The sequence below is a fragment of the Ranitomeya variabilis genome, chromosome 8 (assembly GCF_051348905.1).
Source record: "Ranitomeya variabilis isolate aRanVar5 chromosome 8, aRanVar5.hap1, whole genome shotgun sequence".
Classification (NCBI taxonomy): domain Eukaryota; kingdom Metazoa; phylum Chordata; class Amphibia; order Anura; family Dendrobatidae; genus Ranitomeya; species Ranitomeya variabilis.
The window spans coordinates 101,244,416-101,263,397 of NC_135239.1; the positions used below are offsets into that span (position 1 = coordinate 101,244,416).

Below are 18,982 nucleotides of genomic sequence, written 5' to 3' on the forward strand. Positions count from 1 at the left end.
TGAAGTCTAAGGCTACTTTCACACTAGCGTCGGGCTCGGCCCGTCGCGGTGCGTCGGGCCGAGGTTCCCGACGCTAGCGTTGTCTCCACCGCACAACGGGGGCAGCGGATGCATATTTCCAGCGCATCCGCTGCCCCATTGTGAGGTGCGGGGAAGTGCGGGGAGGTGGGGGCGGAGATCCGGCCGCGCATGCGCGGCCGGAAAAAACGGACCGTCGGGAGCAAAAAAATGTTACATGTAACGTTTTTTGCTCCCGACGGTCCGCCACAGCACGGCGCAACCGTTGCGACGTGTGTCATTGCGTCGCAAATGCGTCGCTAATGTTAGTCAATGCAGAAAAAACGCATCCTGCAAGCACTTTTGCAGGATGCGTTTTTTCGGCAAAATGACGCACTGCGACGTAATGCAGTTAACGCCAGTGTGAAAGTAGCCTATGGCTATGTGAACACATCAGGATTCTTTGCAGGAATTTTCTGAACAAAACCGGACTATTTCTGCAGAAAATCCGCATGCGTTTTTTTGAGCGTTTTCTCACGTTTTGTGCAGATTTTTCGCGTTTTTTCCGGAGCTTCCCAATGCATTAAATAGCGGGAAATCCGCAAAATTAATGAACATGCTGCGGTCAGCAGGTTTTTGCTATGTAATCTGAAGAATTCAGGGATGTGTCACTTGACAAAGTGCATGCTGTTTACTAACTGAAGGATTTACCACTTAGGCCATCGCTACACGTTGACTTTTTGCTGTTTTTTTTCCCGCAGGCAAAACCTGCTCTTTTAGAAGTAAAGAAGCTGATTACAATCTGCATTTTTGTAAAGAAAGCTGAAAGAAGCGACATGCTGCAATTTGCAAAAAACACCAATTTTCCAAATCAGTCAGGAAAAACAAAACAGTGTGTGCATGAGATTTCTGAAATCTCGTAACTTTTGCTGGTACTGTAAAATGAATATATATTTGCATAAAAAATAACAGCAAAAAAAGAACAAAAACAACGGGTGATCATAGCCTAAGGGTTTAACACTGCTGGAGTCAGGTAACTGAGCAGCTCACCGTCTGCACATACAGAGCCTGGTGTGGGTGGGTTAGCTTTCTCAGCTCTGCTTCATTCTAAATCTAAAAGCTCTGACTGTGTCAGAACGGCTGCACCCAGTAAACTAAGTGATACATCGTAGGATTCAAGGGCTCTTCGCCACCATCATTCTGTTCTAAGGTAAGGTAACAAAAACCTGCTGTTAGATTCCCTTTAAGTAAATTCGGCAGAAACAACCCCCTTCAGGGGCATAGAATAGATTTTCAGCCACAAATATCACTGCAACAATTCTGCACCAAGTCACTAAATTCACCACTGGCAGGAGTAACACATGGCAACACAGCAATATTAAAAGTTATTATAGAAGCAAATGAGAATCACAAGTTCCATAGTGGGAGCAGGGCTGTGGAGTCGGAGCCCATTTCAGTGGAGTCAGTGTCATGGAAATTGAGGAGTCGGAGTTGGAGGTTTGGCTTACCGACTCCACAGCCCTGAGTGGGAGAGCGCTACATTTGCAAGGAAACCACATCATTGTTATGCAACTCATACAGATTTGGCATCTTCACATATGCAGCCACCTGTGGCCTGAAATTACCATTTTATTTCTACTCAACAGCAAAAATCACACTTCAGCTAAACACAAGGTATTTACCGTTGGTGCAGTAATCTGTACGGGTCTTGGCTCGGGTGCACGACCCTCTTCCCTTGCTTTCACATTCTGAAGTATTGCAAATATATTTTTTGCAAAATTCTGAAAGAAAAAAAAAAGAAATACTAAATAGTAAAAATGGATTTTCAATTAAAATTATACATACATATACACATATATATATATATATATATATATATATATATATATATATATATATATATATATATATACATACATACATACATACATATATATACATACATATATACATACACACATCACATTTCAAAGTCTAGAATATGAAAACCAAAAAGGTAATCTTGCAGCACACCCCTTTTGTTCTACATCCGAATTAGTACACTCAAAAGCCCACCCCAAAAAACAAATGCCTTAAAACACTCTTTCAAAAAGCTCTGCACCACCCTTCTGTATGGAAGAAAACGGTAATTAGACCTACCGGTAATTGTATTTCCAGGAATCCATCCTGACAGCACCAATGGAGGACGTCCTCCTTACCCTCAGTGGGACAGGAACAACAAGGGGTTAAAAGGACCCTCCCCTTACCACCCACCAGTGATTTTCCAAAGTACCACATCTGGATGGATGCAAAAAAAGTTTATTAACAAACTCTACACCAATGTTACATCACATTAGTATATAATACAATTTTACAGTGGGAGGGAACTAGTGCTGTCAGGATGGATTCCTGGAAATACAATTACTGCCATTATGATTCTACAGGTCATTACGAGTTCATAGACACCAAACATGTCTAGGTTATTTTTTATCTAAGTGGTAAAAAAAAAATTCCAAACTTTTTTTTCGCTTTATAAGACGCACCTGATTATAAGACGCACCCCCAAATTTGGGGAAGAAAAAGAGAAAAAAAATCTTATGTTAAATGGGGGTCTGTCTTTTAATGCCAGTGTCCGTCTTACAAATCATATATATGCCCCTCATCCTGGTATCTATATAACCCCCATCCTGGCATATGGCCCCCCCTGTGCTGGCACATTGCCCCCCTGTGCTGATGGCACACTGCCCCCCCATCTCATCCTGGATATGGCCCTCGCGTCACTATAAGCCCCCCTCTCTATATGGCACGCACAGTGACCCCCCCCCAGTCACTACATGCCCCCCCTGCAGGCACGCACATGGCCCCCCTGCAGGCACACACATGGCCCCCCTGCAGGCACACACATGGCCCCCAGTCCCTACATGCCCCCCTGCAGGCACACACATGGCCCCCAAGGCACTACATGCCCCCCTGCAGGCACACACATGGCCCCCCCCAGTCACTACATGCCCCCCTGCAGACACACACATGGCCCCCCCTGCAGGCACACACAAGACCCCCCAGTCACTACATGCCCCCCTGCAGGCACACATGGCCTCCCAGTTACTACATGCCCCCCTGCAGGCACACATGGACCCCCAGTCACTACATGCCCCCCTGCAGGCACACACATGGCCCCCCAGTCACTACATGAACCCCTGCACCTGCAGGCACACACATGGCCCCCCCAGTCACTACATACCCCCCCAGTCACTAAATGCCCCCCTGCTGGCACACACACGCCCCCCCGTGTCACTACATGCCCCCCTGCAGGCACACACATGGCCCCCCCGTGTCACTACATTTTCCCCTGTAGGCACACACATGGCCCCCCAATCACTACATGTCCCCCTGCAGGCACACACATGGCCCCCCAGTCACTACATGCCCCCCTGCAGGCACACACATGGCCCCCCGTGTCACTACATGCCCCCCTGCAAGCACGCACATAAGCCCCCCCCTGCAGGCACACACATAAGCCCCCCCCCAGTCACTACATGCCCCCCTGCAGGCACACACATGGCCCCCCCAGTCACTACATGCCCCCCTGCAGGCACACACATGGCCCCCCCAGTCACTACATGCCCCCCTGCAGGCACACACATGGCCCCCCAGTCACTAAATGCCCCCCTGCAGGCAAACACATGGCCCCCCAGTCACTACATGCCCCCCTGCAGGCACACACATGGCCCCCCCAGTCACTACATGCCCCCTGCAGGCACACATGGCCCCCCCAGTCACTACATGCCCCCCTGCAGGCACACACATGGCCCCCCAGTCACTACATGCCCCCCTGCAGGCACACATGGCCTCACAGTTACTACATGCCCCCCTGCAGGCACACACATGGCCCCCTAGTCACTACATGCCCCCCTGCAGGCACACCTGGCCCCCCAGTCACTACATGCCCCCCTGCAGGCACACACATGCCCCCCCCCCCGGTCACTACATGCCCCCCTGCAGGCACACATGGCCTCACAGTTACTACATGCCCCCCTGCAGGCACACACATGGCCCCCTAGTCACTACATGCCCCCCTGCAGGCACACATGGCCCCCCAGTCACTACATGCCCCCCTGCAGGCACACACATGCCCCCCCCCCGGTCACTACATGCCCCCCTGCAGGCACACACATGGCCCCCAAGGCACTACATGCCCCCCTGCCGGCACACACATGGCCCCCCCGGTCACTACATGCCCCCCCTGCAGGCACACACATGGCCCCCCCGTGTCACTACATTTTCCCCTGTAGGCACACACATGGCCCCCCAATCACTACATGCCCCCCTGCAGGCACACACATGGCCCCCCAGTCACTACATGCCCCCCTGCAGGCACACACATGGCCCCCCAGTCACTACATGCCCCCCTGCAGGCACACACATGCCCCCCCCCCCCGGTCACTACATGCCCCCCTGCAGGCACACACATGGCCCCCAAGGCACTACATGCCCCCCTGCAGGCACACACATGGCCCCCCCGGTCACTACATGCCCCCCCTGCAGGCACACACATGGCCCCCCCGTGTCACTACATTTTCCCCTGTAGGCACACACATGGCCCCCAAGGCACTACATGCCCCCCTGCAGGCACACACATGGCCCCCCCGGTCACTACATGCCCCCCTGCAGGCACACACATGGCCCCCCGTGTCACTACATGCCCCCCTGCAGGCACACACATGGCCCCCCCGTGTCACTACATTTTCCCCTGCCGGCACGCACATAAGCCCCCCCAGTCACTACATGCTCCCCCTGCAGGCACACACATGGCCCCCCCAGTCACTACATGCCCCCCTGCAGGCACACATGGCCCCCCAGTCACTACATGCCCCCCTGCAGGCACACATGGCCCCACAGTCACTACATGCCCCCCTGCAGGCACACACATGGCCCCCCCAAGTCACTACATGCCCCCCTGCAGACACACATGGCCCCCCCAGTCACTACATGCCCCCCTGCAGGCACACACATGGCCCCCCAGTCACCCTGCAGGCACACATGGCCCCCCAGTCACTACATGCCCCCCTGCAGGCACACACATGCCCCCCCCCCGGTCACTACATGCCCCCCTGCAGGCACACATGGCCCCCCCGTGTCACTACATTTTCCCCTGCCGGCACACACACAAGCCCCCCCCCAGTCACTACATGCCCCCCTGCAGACACACATGGCCCCCCCAGTCACTACATGCCCCCCTGCAGGCACACACATGGCCCCCCAGTCACCCTGCAGGCACACATGGCCCCCCAGTCACTACATGCCCCCCTGCAGGCACACACATGCCCCCCCCCCCCCCCCCCGGTCACTACATGCCCCCCTGCAGGCACACATGGCCCCCCCGTGTCACTACATTTTCCCCTGCCGGCACACACACAAGCCCCCCCCCCCAGTCACTACATACCCCCGTGTCACTATATGCCCCTCTGCAGGCACGCACATGCCCCCCCCCCCCCAAAGTCACTACATGCCCCCCTGCAGGCACACATAAGCCCCCCCAGTCACTACATGCCCCCCTGCAGGCACACACATGGCCCCCCAGTCACCCTGCAGGCACACATGGCCCCCCAGTCACTACATGCCCCCCTGCAGGCACACACATGCGCCCCCCCCCCCCCGGTCACTACATGCCCCCCTGCAGGCACACACATGGCCCCCAAGGCACTACATGCCCCCCTGCAGGCACACACATGGCCCCCCCGGTCACTACATGCCCCCCTGCAGGCACACACATGGCCCCCCGTGTCACTACATGCCCCCCTGCAGGCACACACATGGCCCCCCCGTGTCACTACATTTTCCCCTGCCGGCACGCACATAAGCCCCCCCAGTCACTACATGCTCCCCCTGCAGGCACACACATGGCCCCCCCAGTCACTACATGCCCCCCTGCAGGCACACATGGCCCCCCAGTCACTACATGCCCCCCTGCAGGCACACATGGCCCCACAGTCACTACATGCCCCCCTGCAGGCACACACATGGCCCCCCCAAGTCACTACATGCCCCCCTGCAGACACACATGGCCCCCCCAGTCACTACATGCCCCCCTGCAGGCACACACATGGCCCCCCAGTCACCCTGCAGGCACACATGGCCCCCCAGTCACTACATGCCCCCCTGCAGGCACACACATGCCTCCCCCCCCGGTCACTACATGCCCCCCTGCAGGCACACATGGCCCCCCCGTGTCACTACATTTTCCCCTGCCGGCACACACACAAGCCCCCCCCCCCAGTCACTACATGCCCCCCTGCAGACACATGGCCCCCCCAGTCACTACATGCCCCCCTGCAGGCACACACATGGCCCCCCAGTCACCCTGCAGGCACACATGGCCCCCCAGTCACTACATGCCCCCCTGCAGGCACACACATGCCCCCCCCCCCCGGTCACTACATGCCCCCCTGCAGGCACACATGGCCCCCCCGTGTCACTACATTTTCCCCTGCCGGCACACACACAAGCCCCCCCCCCCCCAGTCACTACATACCCCCGTGTCACTATATGCCCCTCTGCAGGCACGCACATGCCCCCCCCCCCCAAAGTCACTACATGCCCCCCTGCAGGCACACATAAGCCCCCCCAGTCACTACATGCCCCCCTGCAGGCACACACATGGCCCCCCCAGTCACCCTGCAGGCACACATGGCCCCCCAGTCACTACATGCCCCCCTGCAGGCACACACATGCCCCCCCCCCCCCCCCGGTCACTACATGCCCCCCTGCAGGCACACATGGCCTCACAGTTACTACATGCCCCCCTGCAGGCACACACATGGCCCCCTAGTCACTACATGCCCCCCTGCAGGCACACATGGCCCCCCAGTCACTACATGCCCCCCTGCAGGCACACACATGCCCCCCCCCCCGGTCACTACATGCCCCCCTGCAGGCACACACATGGCCCCCCCGGTCACTACATGCCCCCCCTGCAGGCACACACATGGCCCCCCCGTGTCACTACATTTTCCCCTGTAGGCACACACATGGCCCCCCAATCACTACATGCCCCCCTGCAGGCACACACATGGCCCCCCAGTCACTACATGCCCCCCTGCAGGCACACACATGGCCCCCCAGTCACTACATGCCCCCCTGCAGGCACACACATGCCCCCCCCCCCCCCGGTCACTACATGCCCCCCTGCAGGCACACACATGGCCCCCAAGGCACTACATGCCCCCCTGCAGGCACACACATGGCCCCCCCGGTCACTACATGCCCCCCCTGCAGGCACACACATGGCCCCCCCGTGTCACTACATTTTCCCCTGTAGGCACACACATGGCCCCCAAGGCACTACATGCCCCCCTGCAGGCACACACATGGCCCCCCCGGTCACTACATGCCCCCCTGCAGGCACACACATGGCCCCCCGTGTCACTACATGCCCCCCTGCAGGCACACACATGGCCCCCCCGTGTCACTACATTTTCCCCTGCCGGCACGCACATAAGCCCCCCCAGTCACTACATGCTCCCCCTGCAGGCACACACATGGCCCCCCCAGTCACTACATGCCCCCCTGCAGGCACACATGGCCCCCCAGTCACTACATGCCCCCCTGCAGGCACACATGGCCCCACAGTCACTACATGCCCCCCTGCAGGCACACACATGGCCCCCCCAAGTCACTACATGCCCCCCTGCAGACACACATGGCCCCCCCAGTCACTACATGCCCCCCTGCAGGCACACACATGGCCCCCCAGTCACCCTGCAGGCACACATGGCCCCCCAGTCACTACATGCCCCCCTGCAGGCACACACATGCCTCCCCCCCCGGTCACTACATGCCCCCCTGCAGGCACACATGGCCCCCCCGTGTCACTACATTTTCCCCTGCCGGCACACACACAAGCCCCCCCCCCAGTCACTACATGCCCCCCTGCAGACACATGGCCCCCCCAGTCACTACATGCCCCCCTGCAGGCACACACATGGCCCCCCAGTCACCCTGCAGGCACACATGGCCCCCCAGTCACTACATGCCCCCCTGCAGGCACACACATGCCCCCCCCCCCCCCCCGGTCACTACATGCCCCCCTGCAGGCACACATGGCCCCCCCGTGTCACTACATTTTCCCCTGCCGGCACACACACAAGCCCCCCCCCCCCCAGTCACTACATACCCCCGTGTCACTATATGCCCCTCTGCAGGCACGCACATGCCCCCCCCCCCCCCCAAAGTCACTACATGCCCCCCTGCAGGCACACATAAGCCCCCCCAGTCACTACATGCCCCCCTGCAGGCACACACATGGCCCCCCAGTCACCCTGCAGGCACACATGGCCCCCCAGTCACTACATGCCCCCCTGCAGGCACACACATGCCCCCCCCCCCCGGTCACTACATGCCCCCCTGCAGGCACACATGGCCTCACAGTTACTACATGCCCCCCTGCAGGCACACACATGGCCCCCTAGTCACTACATGCCCCCCTGCAGGCACACATGGCCCCCCAGTCACTACATGCCCCCCTGCAGGCACACACATGCCCCCCCCCCCGGTCACTACATGCCCCCCTGCAGGCACACACATGGCCCCCCCGGTCACTACATGCCCCCCCTGCAGGCACACACATGGCCCCCCCGTGTCACTACATTTTCCCCTGTAGGCACACACATGGCCCCCCAATCACTACATGCCCCCCTGCAGGCACACACATGGCCCCCCAGTCACTACATGCCCCCCTGCAGGCACACACATGGCCCCCCAGTCACTACATGCCCCCCTGCAGGCACACACATGCCCCCCCCCCCCCCGGTCACTACATGCCCCCCTGCAGGCACACACATGGCCCCCAAGGCACTACATGCCCCCCTGCAGGCACACACATGGCCCCCCCGGTCACTACATGCCCACCCTGCAGGCACACACATGGCCCCCCCGTGTCACTACATTTTCCCCTGTAGGCACACACATGGCCCCCAAGGCACTACATGCCCCCCTGCAGGCACACACATGGCCCCCCCGGTCACTACATGCCCCCCTGCAGGCACACACATGGCCCCCCGTGTCACTACATGCCCCCCTGCAGGCACACACATGGCCCCCCCGTGTCACTACATTTTCCCCTGCCGGCACGCACATAAGCCCCCCCAGTCACTACATGCTCCCCCTGCAGGCACACACATGGCCCCCCCAGTCACTACATGCCCCCCTGCAGGCACACATGGCCCCCCAGTCACTACATGCCCCCCTGCAGGCACACATGGCCCCACAGTCACTACATGCCCCCCTGCAGGCACACACATGGCCCCCCCAAGTCACTACATGCCCCCCTGCAGACACACATGGCCCCCCCAGTCACTACATGCCCCCCTGCAGGCACACACATGGCCCCCCAGTCACCCTGCAGGCACACATGGCCCCCCAGTCACTACATGCCCCCCTGCAGGCACACACATGCCCCCCCCCCCCCGGTCACTACATGCCCCCCTGCAGGCACACATGGCCCCCCCGTGTCACTACATTTTCCCCTGCCGGCACACACACAAGCCCCCCCCCAGTCACTACATGCCCCCCTGCAGACACACATGGCCCCCCCAGTCACTACATGCCCCCCTGCAGGCACACACATGGCCCCCCAGTCACCCTGCAGGCACACATGGCCCCCCAGTCACTACATGCCCCCCTGCAGGCACACACATGCCCCCCCCCCCCCCGGTCACTACATGCCCCCCTGCAGGCACACATGGCCCCCCCCCGTGTCACTACATTTTCCCCTGCCGGCACACACACAAGCCCCCCCCCCCCCAGTCACTACATACCCCCGTGTCACTATATGCCCCTCTGCAGGCACGCACATGCCCCCCCCCCCAAAGTCACTACATGCCCCCCTGCAGGCACACATAAGCCCCCCCAGTCACTACATGCCCCCCTGCAGGCACACACATGGCCCCCCAGTCACCCTGCAGGCACACATGGCCCCCCAGTCACTACATGCCCCCCTGCAGGCACACACATGCGCCCCCCCCCCCCCCCCGGTCACTACATGCCCCCCTGCAGGCACACACATGGCCCCCAAGGCACTACATGCCCCCCTGCAGGCACACACATGGCCCCCCCGGTCACTACATGCCCCCCTGCAGGCACACACATGGCCCCCCGTGTCACTACATGCCCCCCTGCAGGCACACACATGGCCCCCCCGTGTCACTACATTTTCCCCTGCCGGCACGCACATAAGCCCCCCCAGTCACTACATGCTCCCCCTGCAGGCACACACATGGCCCCCCCAGTCACTACATGCCCCCCTGCAGGCACACATGGCCCCCCAGTCACTACATGCCCCCCTGCAGGCACACATGGCCCCACAGTCACTACATGCCCCCCTGCAGGCACACACATGGCCCCCCCAAGTCACTACATGCCCCCCTGCAGGCACACACATGGCCCCCCAGTCACCCTGCAGGCACACATGGCCCCCCAGTCACTACATGCCCCCCTGCAGGCACACACATGCCTCCCCCCCCGGTCACTACATGCCCCCCTGCAGGCACACACATGGCCCCCCCAGTCACTACATGCCCCCCTGCAGGCACACACATGGCCCCCCAGTCACCCTGCAGGCACACATGGCCCCCCAGTCACTACATGCCCCCCTGCAGGCACACACATGCCTCCCCCCCCGGTCACTACATGCCCCCCTGCAGGCACACATGGCCCCCCCCGTGTCACTACATTTTCCCCTGCCGGCACACACACAAGCCCCCCCCCCCCAGTCACTACATACCCCCGTGTCACTATATGCCCCTCTGCAGGCACGCACATGCCCCCCCCCCCCCCCCCAAGTCACTACATGCCCCCCTGCAGGCACACATAAGCCCCCCCAGTCACTACATGCCCCCCTGCAGGCACACACATGGCCCCCCCAGTCACCCTGCAGGCACACATGGCCCCCCAGTCACTACATGCCCCCCTGCAGGCACACACATGCGCCCCCCCCCCCCCGGTCACTACATGCCCCCCTGCAGGCACACACATGGCCCCCAAGGCACTACATGCCCCCCTGCAGGCACACACATGGCCCCCCTGGTCACTACATGCCCCCCTGCAGGCACACACATGGCCCCCCGTGTCACTACATGCCCCCCTGCAGGCACACACATGGCCCCCCCGTGTCACTACATTTTCCCCTGCCGGCACGCACATAAGCCCCCCCAGTCACTACATGCTCCCCCTGCAGGCACACACATGGCCCCCCCAGTCACTATATGCCCCCCTGCAGGCACACATGGCCCCCCAGTCACTACATGCCCCCCTGCAGGCACACATGGCCCCCCAGTCACTACATGCCCCCCTGCAGGCACACACATGGCCCCCTCAATCACTACATGCCCCCCCAGTCCCTACATGCCCCCCTGCAGGCACACACATGGCCCCCCCAAGTCACTACATGCCCCCCTGCAGACACACACATGGCCCCCCGTGTCACTACATGCCCCCCTGCAGGCACACACATGGCCCCCCGTGTCACTACATTTTCCCCTGCCGGCACACACATAAGCCCCCTCCCAGTCACTACATGCTCCCCCTGCACACACACATGCCCCCCCCCAGTCACTACATACCCCCGTGTCACTATATGCCCCCCTGCAGGCACGCACATGCCCCCCCCCCCCAAGTCACTACATGCCCCCCTGCAGGCACACACACACACGATTGGTGGAGCAGCTTAGTATACTTTGTTTGCAAAAAAATGTATACTAAGCTGCTCCACTAATCATCAAGGTATATCTTTTTGCAAAAAAAGTATTAACTAAATACCCTGTTTTTTTCCATCTTTTGAGTAGCACTTGCTTATTACTGTGATTTTTTTACAACAGAGTATTTTTGGCCTCACTGTGCTCTTTTGTGTCTTCAAGTTTCTTGGTGGTGTGTGAAGGGGTTCCTACAGACTTGTTCAATGTGCAAGTAGCCCATGTGTTTCTGGTTCTGTCACTACTGATAGCTGCACCTGAATCCACCAGATAGTGCCCCCTCCAGTGCCAGCACATGCCGAGGGAGCATAGCTGTGTGTATCAGCTGACTCTTGTGGACTGCACAGGTGCTACTTCTGTGCACATGCCATCCCTGAAGCGTAACTGTATAACGAATGGTGGGAAATAACTTGGAATCTTAAAAACCAGTTATATCCATTTGCGGAAAAGAGATAACAAGCAGGCACAATTTATATTTTTACATAGTTTTAAAGTCTCCAAATGTCTCTTGCACTTGATTATTAAAGTCATTTTTTGCCTCTTTTCATAAAAAAAAAAAAATTGATCAAATCAAGAAAGTAATGAATTCACTCACTTTCCCTGTACTCTGCAGTATGGTGGTTCTGGTCCTCCATACTCGTTCCCTGCTGACAATGTCCCTGGTAACATCCACTTCAGCATCCACAAAACTTCTCTGTTTTAATGCGGTTATATCATCATCCAAATCAGTTTTGATCGTGGTTTTTCTTTTTGCCATAATTTTGGCTTTGATGGCTGCAATTTTTTCAACAGACATGGCTTCTGAGAGGGATCTGAATACACCATGGAAAAAAAAGAAAGTGTAAAAAGCTCCATTTAATACACGTTCTATGAAAACAGTTTTACATTAGGACACATCTAAATACAAACTGGTAAATCAATTCCATCTCACTTACTCCAACTATGTACGGTATGGTATGTAATCTGAGGACGGTATGAATGTAGGGGTTAAAACAGAACTCTATGTGTCACATGGCTGGCTGTGTGCTGTTTACTTATACTGAAGCTTTAAAGGGAATCTGTTACCACATATGACTTATCTAAACTATTAATATGGGCATACAGGCTACAGAAAGCGGAGGAGAGCGAGACCTGTGTGCCTCATATCAGATGTGTTGTCGAGAAGCCATCTTTTATCACTTTATATAAATAACCCCTTCCAGGCTTTGGGGAGGATGCTGCCTGGGAGATAACTCTGCCTCCAGAGCTTATTATACATGAAGGGTAAGTTACCAGTGTGATGTATAATGTGCAGACTGTGAGCCCTCACGGACAGGGTCCTCCCTCCTTCTGTACCTGTTAGTGCCTTGTTTTTTTGCTTATGTTTATTGTATTTGTCTATATTTGCCCCCTTTTCGCATGTAAAGCGCCATGGAATAAATGGCACTATAAAAATGTATAATAATAATAATAATAATAATAATAATGGGTAATGGTTACCAGTGTGATGGCCGCTCTTTGCTCTCCTGATCTCACTGCAGAGCTGTGTGTGATTATACCTCACACAACTGCAGGTTCCTCTCTGCTTCAGCTCCCATCTCACAGGCAGACAGGGATGTAATATTGTAGCAATACAGCAGAGCTCAAAGGGTATGTTCCCACGGTCAATAAACACTGTGAATTGGATGCTACGTACATCCACAGCATCCAACCTGCAGTGGCCAGATGTTACAGCACAGTGGATGGGATTTCAAGAAATCCCATCTCCACTATGTGTCCACAGACACCTCTGGCTTCCCTGCGGAGATGGACATGTGGCACATCTTTCCAGACCGCAGCATGTCTATCTTGAGGAGGCACTCAGTCTCTGCAAGATAAATATCACCAGTCCAATGTATTGGGCGTGGTGATTCCGCATGGTTCAGTCAACACATGCGGAATCACCTGCGTTCAAAAGCCGGTAGTGCTTTGGACGGAGCGGACTTGTGCTGATTACAGACTGTGGGGACGTAGCCAAAGAGCTGCAAAAAGGTGTTTGCAAGAACACCAATTTCATTTATCCTGCTCTGTGTTAGTTACTTGTCTCACACTGATAACTCCCCCTTCATGTAAAATAATCTCTGGAGGCAGAGTTATCTTCCAGGCAGCGTCTTCCCCAGAGCCAGGAAGATGTCATTTATATAAAATGTGATTATTATTTCTCAGCAACACCACATCTGGTATGAGACGCAGCTAGGATTTTTTTCAGCAGTCTGTATCCTCTATGCCCGTATTAGGTTTACATAGATTTAAGGAGGTGACACAGCAAGTCTGACTTCACCCCCTCCAGTGATAAGCAGCTCACTGTCTATAGACTATGTGCATACAGAGCTTGGCGGGAACAGCTCTCGGCTCTGCTGCATTGCTAAGGCTAAAATCGGTGTTAGAATTGCAGCATCAAGTAATCTAAGTGAAACATCACTGGATTCATGGTCCCTGTCTACACCATGCTGCTTTCAGAGGAGGTAACAAAACCCTGCTAACAGATTGCCTCTAAAGGCATCTAGAAAAAAATACTCCAGATGCCAATGTTCTCCTTCCAGACACCATTGCACCGCAAGATAATTTCATATCAAAGATGTCAGTAGCATCTATTAGGAAGGGTGGTAAAGGGATCATGGTTTATAGGGGTGGGGGGGCACACACACAGAAGACCTGTGTCTTGAATAAGAAAGGATTGGACACATTGGTACTGAGGTCCTGCGACAGAGGTGGATTTATAGGATCTCCTTGTACTTTATTATAGTTGTGTCAAGTATAACGTTTTTGAAAGTGTAAGTGGTATTAACAACCAGAAAAAAAATATAAGAGTATAGTCTTCTATACCTGTCAGCGTTTTGGTGCATGTTTCAAATCAGTCAGCTTGATACCAGGAGCAATGTAAGTCTTTCTACCAAGAGTGAATGAAACAAAGCCAAAAAAGTAACTCATTAAAAGCACAGCTTACCGAATTTGCTCAGTCTGCACAATGCCTTCTTTATGGCCTTCCAGCCTGGCAGCCAGTCTCTCTTTGTCAAGGCGGACACGTTCTTCATCCTAGGAAGTTAGCAGATCTCTATAAAGCCTAGGTTAAATATTTTATGCACTTTGTATTGTCAGCTGAGCAAAAAAAAAAAAAAAGAATCCTGACTAACCGTACTGCAAACCCATAATACTTTAAATCACTGATATCCTTTAAAAGGAAAAACTAAAAATACACTTCACGTAAATGAAAAGTGGGTGACATGTCAAATTTTCAGAGCTCCCAAGGTGTCAAAACAGCAACCCACAAGATCCCCATTTTTGAGGCTACATTCCTCAAGGAATTCATTTAAGAGTGCAGTGAACATTTTGATCCCACAGGTGTTTCACAAAAATTTAACATTTTGAAGCGAGACCGAAGAATTTGATTTTTTCTTACTTAAAAGTAAACCTGTCACCAGAAAAACAAAATTAACCTGCAGATATGGGGTTAATCTGCAAGTTAATAGCGTTACAAGCCTGCTCAACGCCTGCACTTAGCTGAGCGCTGCAGGAACAAAATGAACTTCACTGCCCTGCAGCGTTCTGGCTTCAGTCACAGAGGCGGCATCTGCTTGGGTTCAGTCACCGCATCCCCTGGCCCTGACTGACACTGGCTTTATATTAGGGCCGGCGGTCAGGAATGGGTGCGCAGTTACAGCCACCGCTATGACACACCGCAACGTTGTGGGGGACATAAAGTTCATTTTCTCCCCGCAACTTTCAGTGCGGGCGCCGGGCAGGTGAGTAACACCATTAACCTGCAGATTAATCCCATATCTGCAGGTGGTGACAGGTTCCCTTTACTCTCAAGCCTGGATAACCTAACGAAAGTGTACATCATACATTAAACCAGATGATAAAGTAGCTCAGCAGTGCTGAAGCTGTGCGACTAGGAAGACGTATAACTTTGGTGTGAAAATCTTTGTTGTAACCAGGCATTATATATATATATATATACACATATATACACACACACACACACACACACACATACATACGGTACAGACCAAAAGTTTGGACACATCTCATTTAAAGTTTTTCTGTATTTTCATGACTATGAAAACTGCACATTCACACTGAAGGCATCAAAACTATGAATTAACACATGTGGAATTATATACTTAACAAAAATGTGTGAAACAACTGAAATTATGTCTTATATTCTAGGTTCTTCAAAGTAGCCACCTTTTGCTTTGATTACTGCTTTGCACACTCTTGGCATTCTCTTGATTAGCTTCAAGAGGTAGTCACCGGGAATGGTTTTCATTTCACAGGTGTGCCCTGTCAGGTTTAATAAGTGGGATTTCTTGCCTCATAAATGGGGTTGGGACCATCAGTTGTGTTGTGCAGAAGTCTGGTGGATACACAGCTGATAGTCCTACTGAATAGACTGTTAGAATTTGTATTATGCCAAGAAAAAAAAGCAGCTAAGTAAAGAAAATTAAGTGGTCATCATTACTCTAAGGCTACTTTCACACTAGCGTTGTGCACTGCACGTCGCTATGCGTCGTTTTGTTGAAAAAACGCATCCTGCAAAAGTGCTTGCAGGATGCGTTTTTTCTCCATTGACTTGCATTAGGGACGCAGTGCGACGCATTGCCACACGTCGCAAGACGGTTGTGTCGTGTTGCGTCGGACCGTCGCCACCAAAAAACGTTGCTTGTAACGTTTTTTGGTGCGTCGTTCCCATCTTTTCCGACCGCGCATGCGCGGTCGGAACTCCGCCCCCGCCTCCCCGCACCTCACAATGGGGCAGCGGATGCGTTGAAAAACAGCATCCGCTGCCCCCGTTGTGCGGCGCATTCACTGCTAGCGTCGGTACGTCGCAACAACGCAATTCGTCGTGCGTCGTCCGACGCTAGTGTGAAAGTAGCCTAAGAAATGAAGGTCAGTCAGTCCGAAAAATTGGGAAAACTTTGAAAGTGTTCCCAAGTGCAGTGGCAAAAACCATCAAGCGCTACAAAGAAACTGGCTCACATGAGGACCGCCTCAGGAAAGGAAGACCAAGAGTCACCTCTACTTCTGAGGATAAGTTTATCCGAGTCAGCCGCCTCAGAAATTGCAGGTTAACAACAGCTCAGATTAGAGACCAGGTCAATGCCACACAGAGTTCTATCAGCAGACACATCTCTACAACAACTGTTAAGAGGAGACTTTGTGCAGCAGGCCTTCATGGTAAAATAGCTGCTAGGAAACCACTGCTAAGGATACCACTGATAAGGACAGGCAACAAGCAGAAGAGACTTGTTTGGGCTAAAGAACACAAGGAATGGACATTAGACCAGTGGAAATCTGTGCTTTGGTCTGATGAGTCCAAATTTGAGATCTTTGGTTCCAACCACGGTGTCTTTGTGCGACGCAGAAAAGGTGAACGGATGGACTCTACATGCCTAGTTCCCACCATGAAGCATAGAGGAGGAGTGTGATGGTGTGGGGTACTTTGGTGGTGACATTGTTGGGTATTTATTCAAAACTGAAGGCATACTGAACCAGCATGGCTAACACAGCATCTTGCAGCAGCATGCTACTATTCCATCCGGTTTGCGTTTGGTTTCGAGTATAAGCCGAGATCTTCAGCCCATTTTTTTGGGCTGAATGTCCCCCCCCCCCCTCGGCTTATACTCGAGTCATACCCAGGGGTCGGCAGGGGAGAGGGAGCGGGGGCTGTCTAATAATACTCTCCTGCTCCTGGTGTGGTCCCTGGCTTCCCGGCGCCCCAGCTTCTTCCTGTACTGAGCGGTCACATGGTACCGCTCATTACAGTAATGAATATGCTGCTCCACCTCCCATAGGGGTGGAGCCGCATATTCATTACCGTAATGAGCGGTATCGGTGACCGCTTAGTACAGGAAGACGCTGCGGGGAAGCAGGGACTGCACAGCGCCAGGAGCAGCTGACTATAACAGGGAGGGGGAGCGCTGCGCGATATTCACCTGCTCCTCGTTCCGGCGCCGCTCCGTCTTCAGCAGTTACGCTCAGGTCAGAGGGCGCGGTGACGTGGTTAGTTTCAGTGCGTGTCCTCTGCCTGAACGTCAGTGCAGAAGACGCTGAAGATAGAGTGGAGCGGGAATGAGGAGCAGGTGAATATTGAAAGTGCCGGGGGCTAATAGACGGAGAGGTGAGTATGTGTTTTTTTTTTTTTTTATCGCAGCAACAGCAAATGGGGCAAGTGTCTGTAACATTTGTGCAGCATTATATGGGGCAAATGTGTCTATGGAGCATCTTATGGGGCCATTATTAACCTTTATGCAGGATTATATGGGGCATATTTTAATATGGAGCATCTTATAGGGCCATCATAAACTTTATGGAGCATTATATGGGGCTCCTGATTCAATATGGATATTCAAAAACACAACCTACTGATGTCTCAATTAATTTTACTTTTTTTGGTATCTATTTTTACTTTTGACATTTACCGGTAGCTGCTGCATTTCCCACCCTAGGCAAAATTGTGACAAAATTAGGGGGGTCGGCTTATACTCGAATATATATACACACACACACACACACACACACACACACACACACATATACATACACATATATATATGAAAAAGTTTGGGCACCCCTATTAATCAAGCTTAATGTTTTATAAAAATTGGTTTTTTTGCAACAGCTATTTCAGTTTCATATATCTAATAACTGTTGGACACAGTAATGTTTCTGCCTTGAAATGAGGTTTATTGTACTAACAGAAAATATGCAATCTGCATTCAAACAAAATTTGACAGGTGCATAAGTATGGGCACCCTTATTTTCTTGTTTTAAATACTCCTACCTACTTTTTACTGACTTACTAAAGCACTTTTTTTGGTTTTGCAACCTCATTGAGCTTTGAACTTCATAGCCAGGTGTATGCAATCGTGAGAAAAGCTACTTAAAAGTGGCCACTTACAAGTTGTTCTCCTGTTTGAATCTCCTCTGAAGAGTGGCATCATGGGCTCCTCAAAACAACTGTCAAATGATCTGAAAACAAAGATTATTCAACATAGTTGTTCAGGGGAAGGATACAAAAAGCTGTCTTAGAGATTTAACCTGTCAATTTCCACTATGAGGAACATAGTAAGGAAATGGAAGAACACAGGTTCAGTTCTTGTTAAGGCCAGAAGTGGCAGGCCAAGAAAAACATCAGAAAGGCAGAGAAGAAGAATGATGAGATCAGTCAAGGACAATCCTCAGACCACCTCCAGAGAGCTGCAGCATCAACTTGCTGAAGATGGTGTCACTGTGCATCG

The 18,982-nt window shown here is 53.8% G+C and overlaps 1 protein-coding gene across 1 annotated transcript in view; it reads right to left on the reverse strand.

The window, feature by feature from the left end:
• CDC73 (cell division cycle 73) overlaps positions 1-18,982 on the reverse strand; it is a 136,609-nt gene that overhangs the window by 69,980 nt on the left and 47,647 nt on the right. The window contains exons 6-8 of the mRNA XM_077278605.1: positions 14,689-14,777; positions 12,319-12,535; positions 1,680-1,778 (exon numbers count right to left, since the gene is read on the reverse strand). Coding sequence (XP_077134720.1) covers positions 1,680-1,778; positions 12,319-12,535; positions 14,689-14,777 — 405 coding nt within the window. The remainder of the gene's footprint in view (positions 1-1,679; positions 1,779-12,318; positions 12,536-14,688; positions 14,778-18,982) is intronic.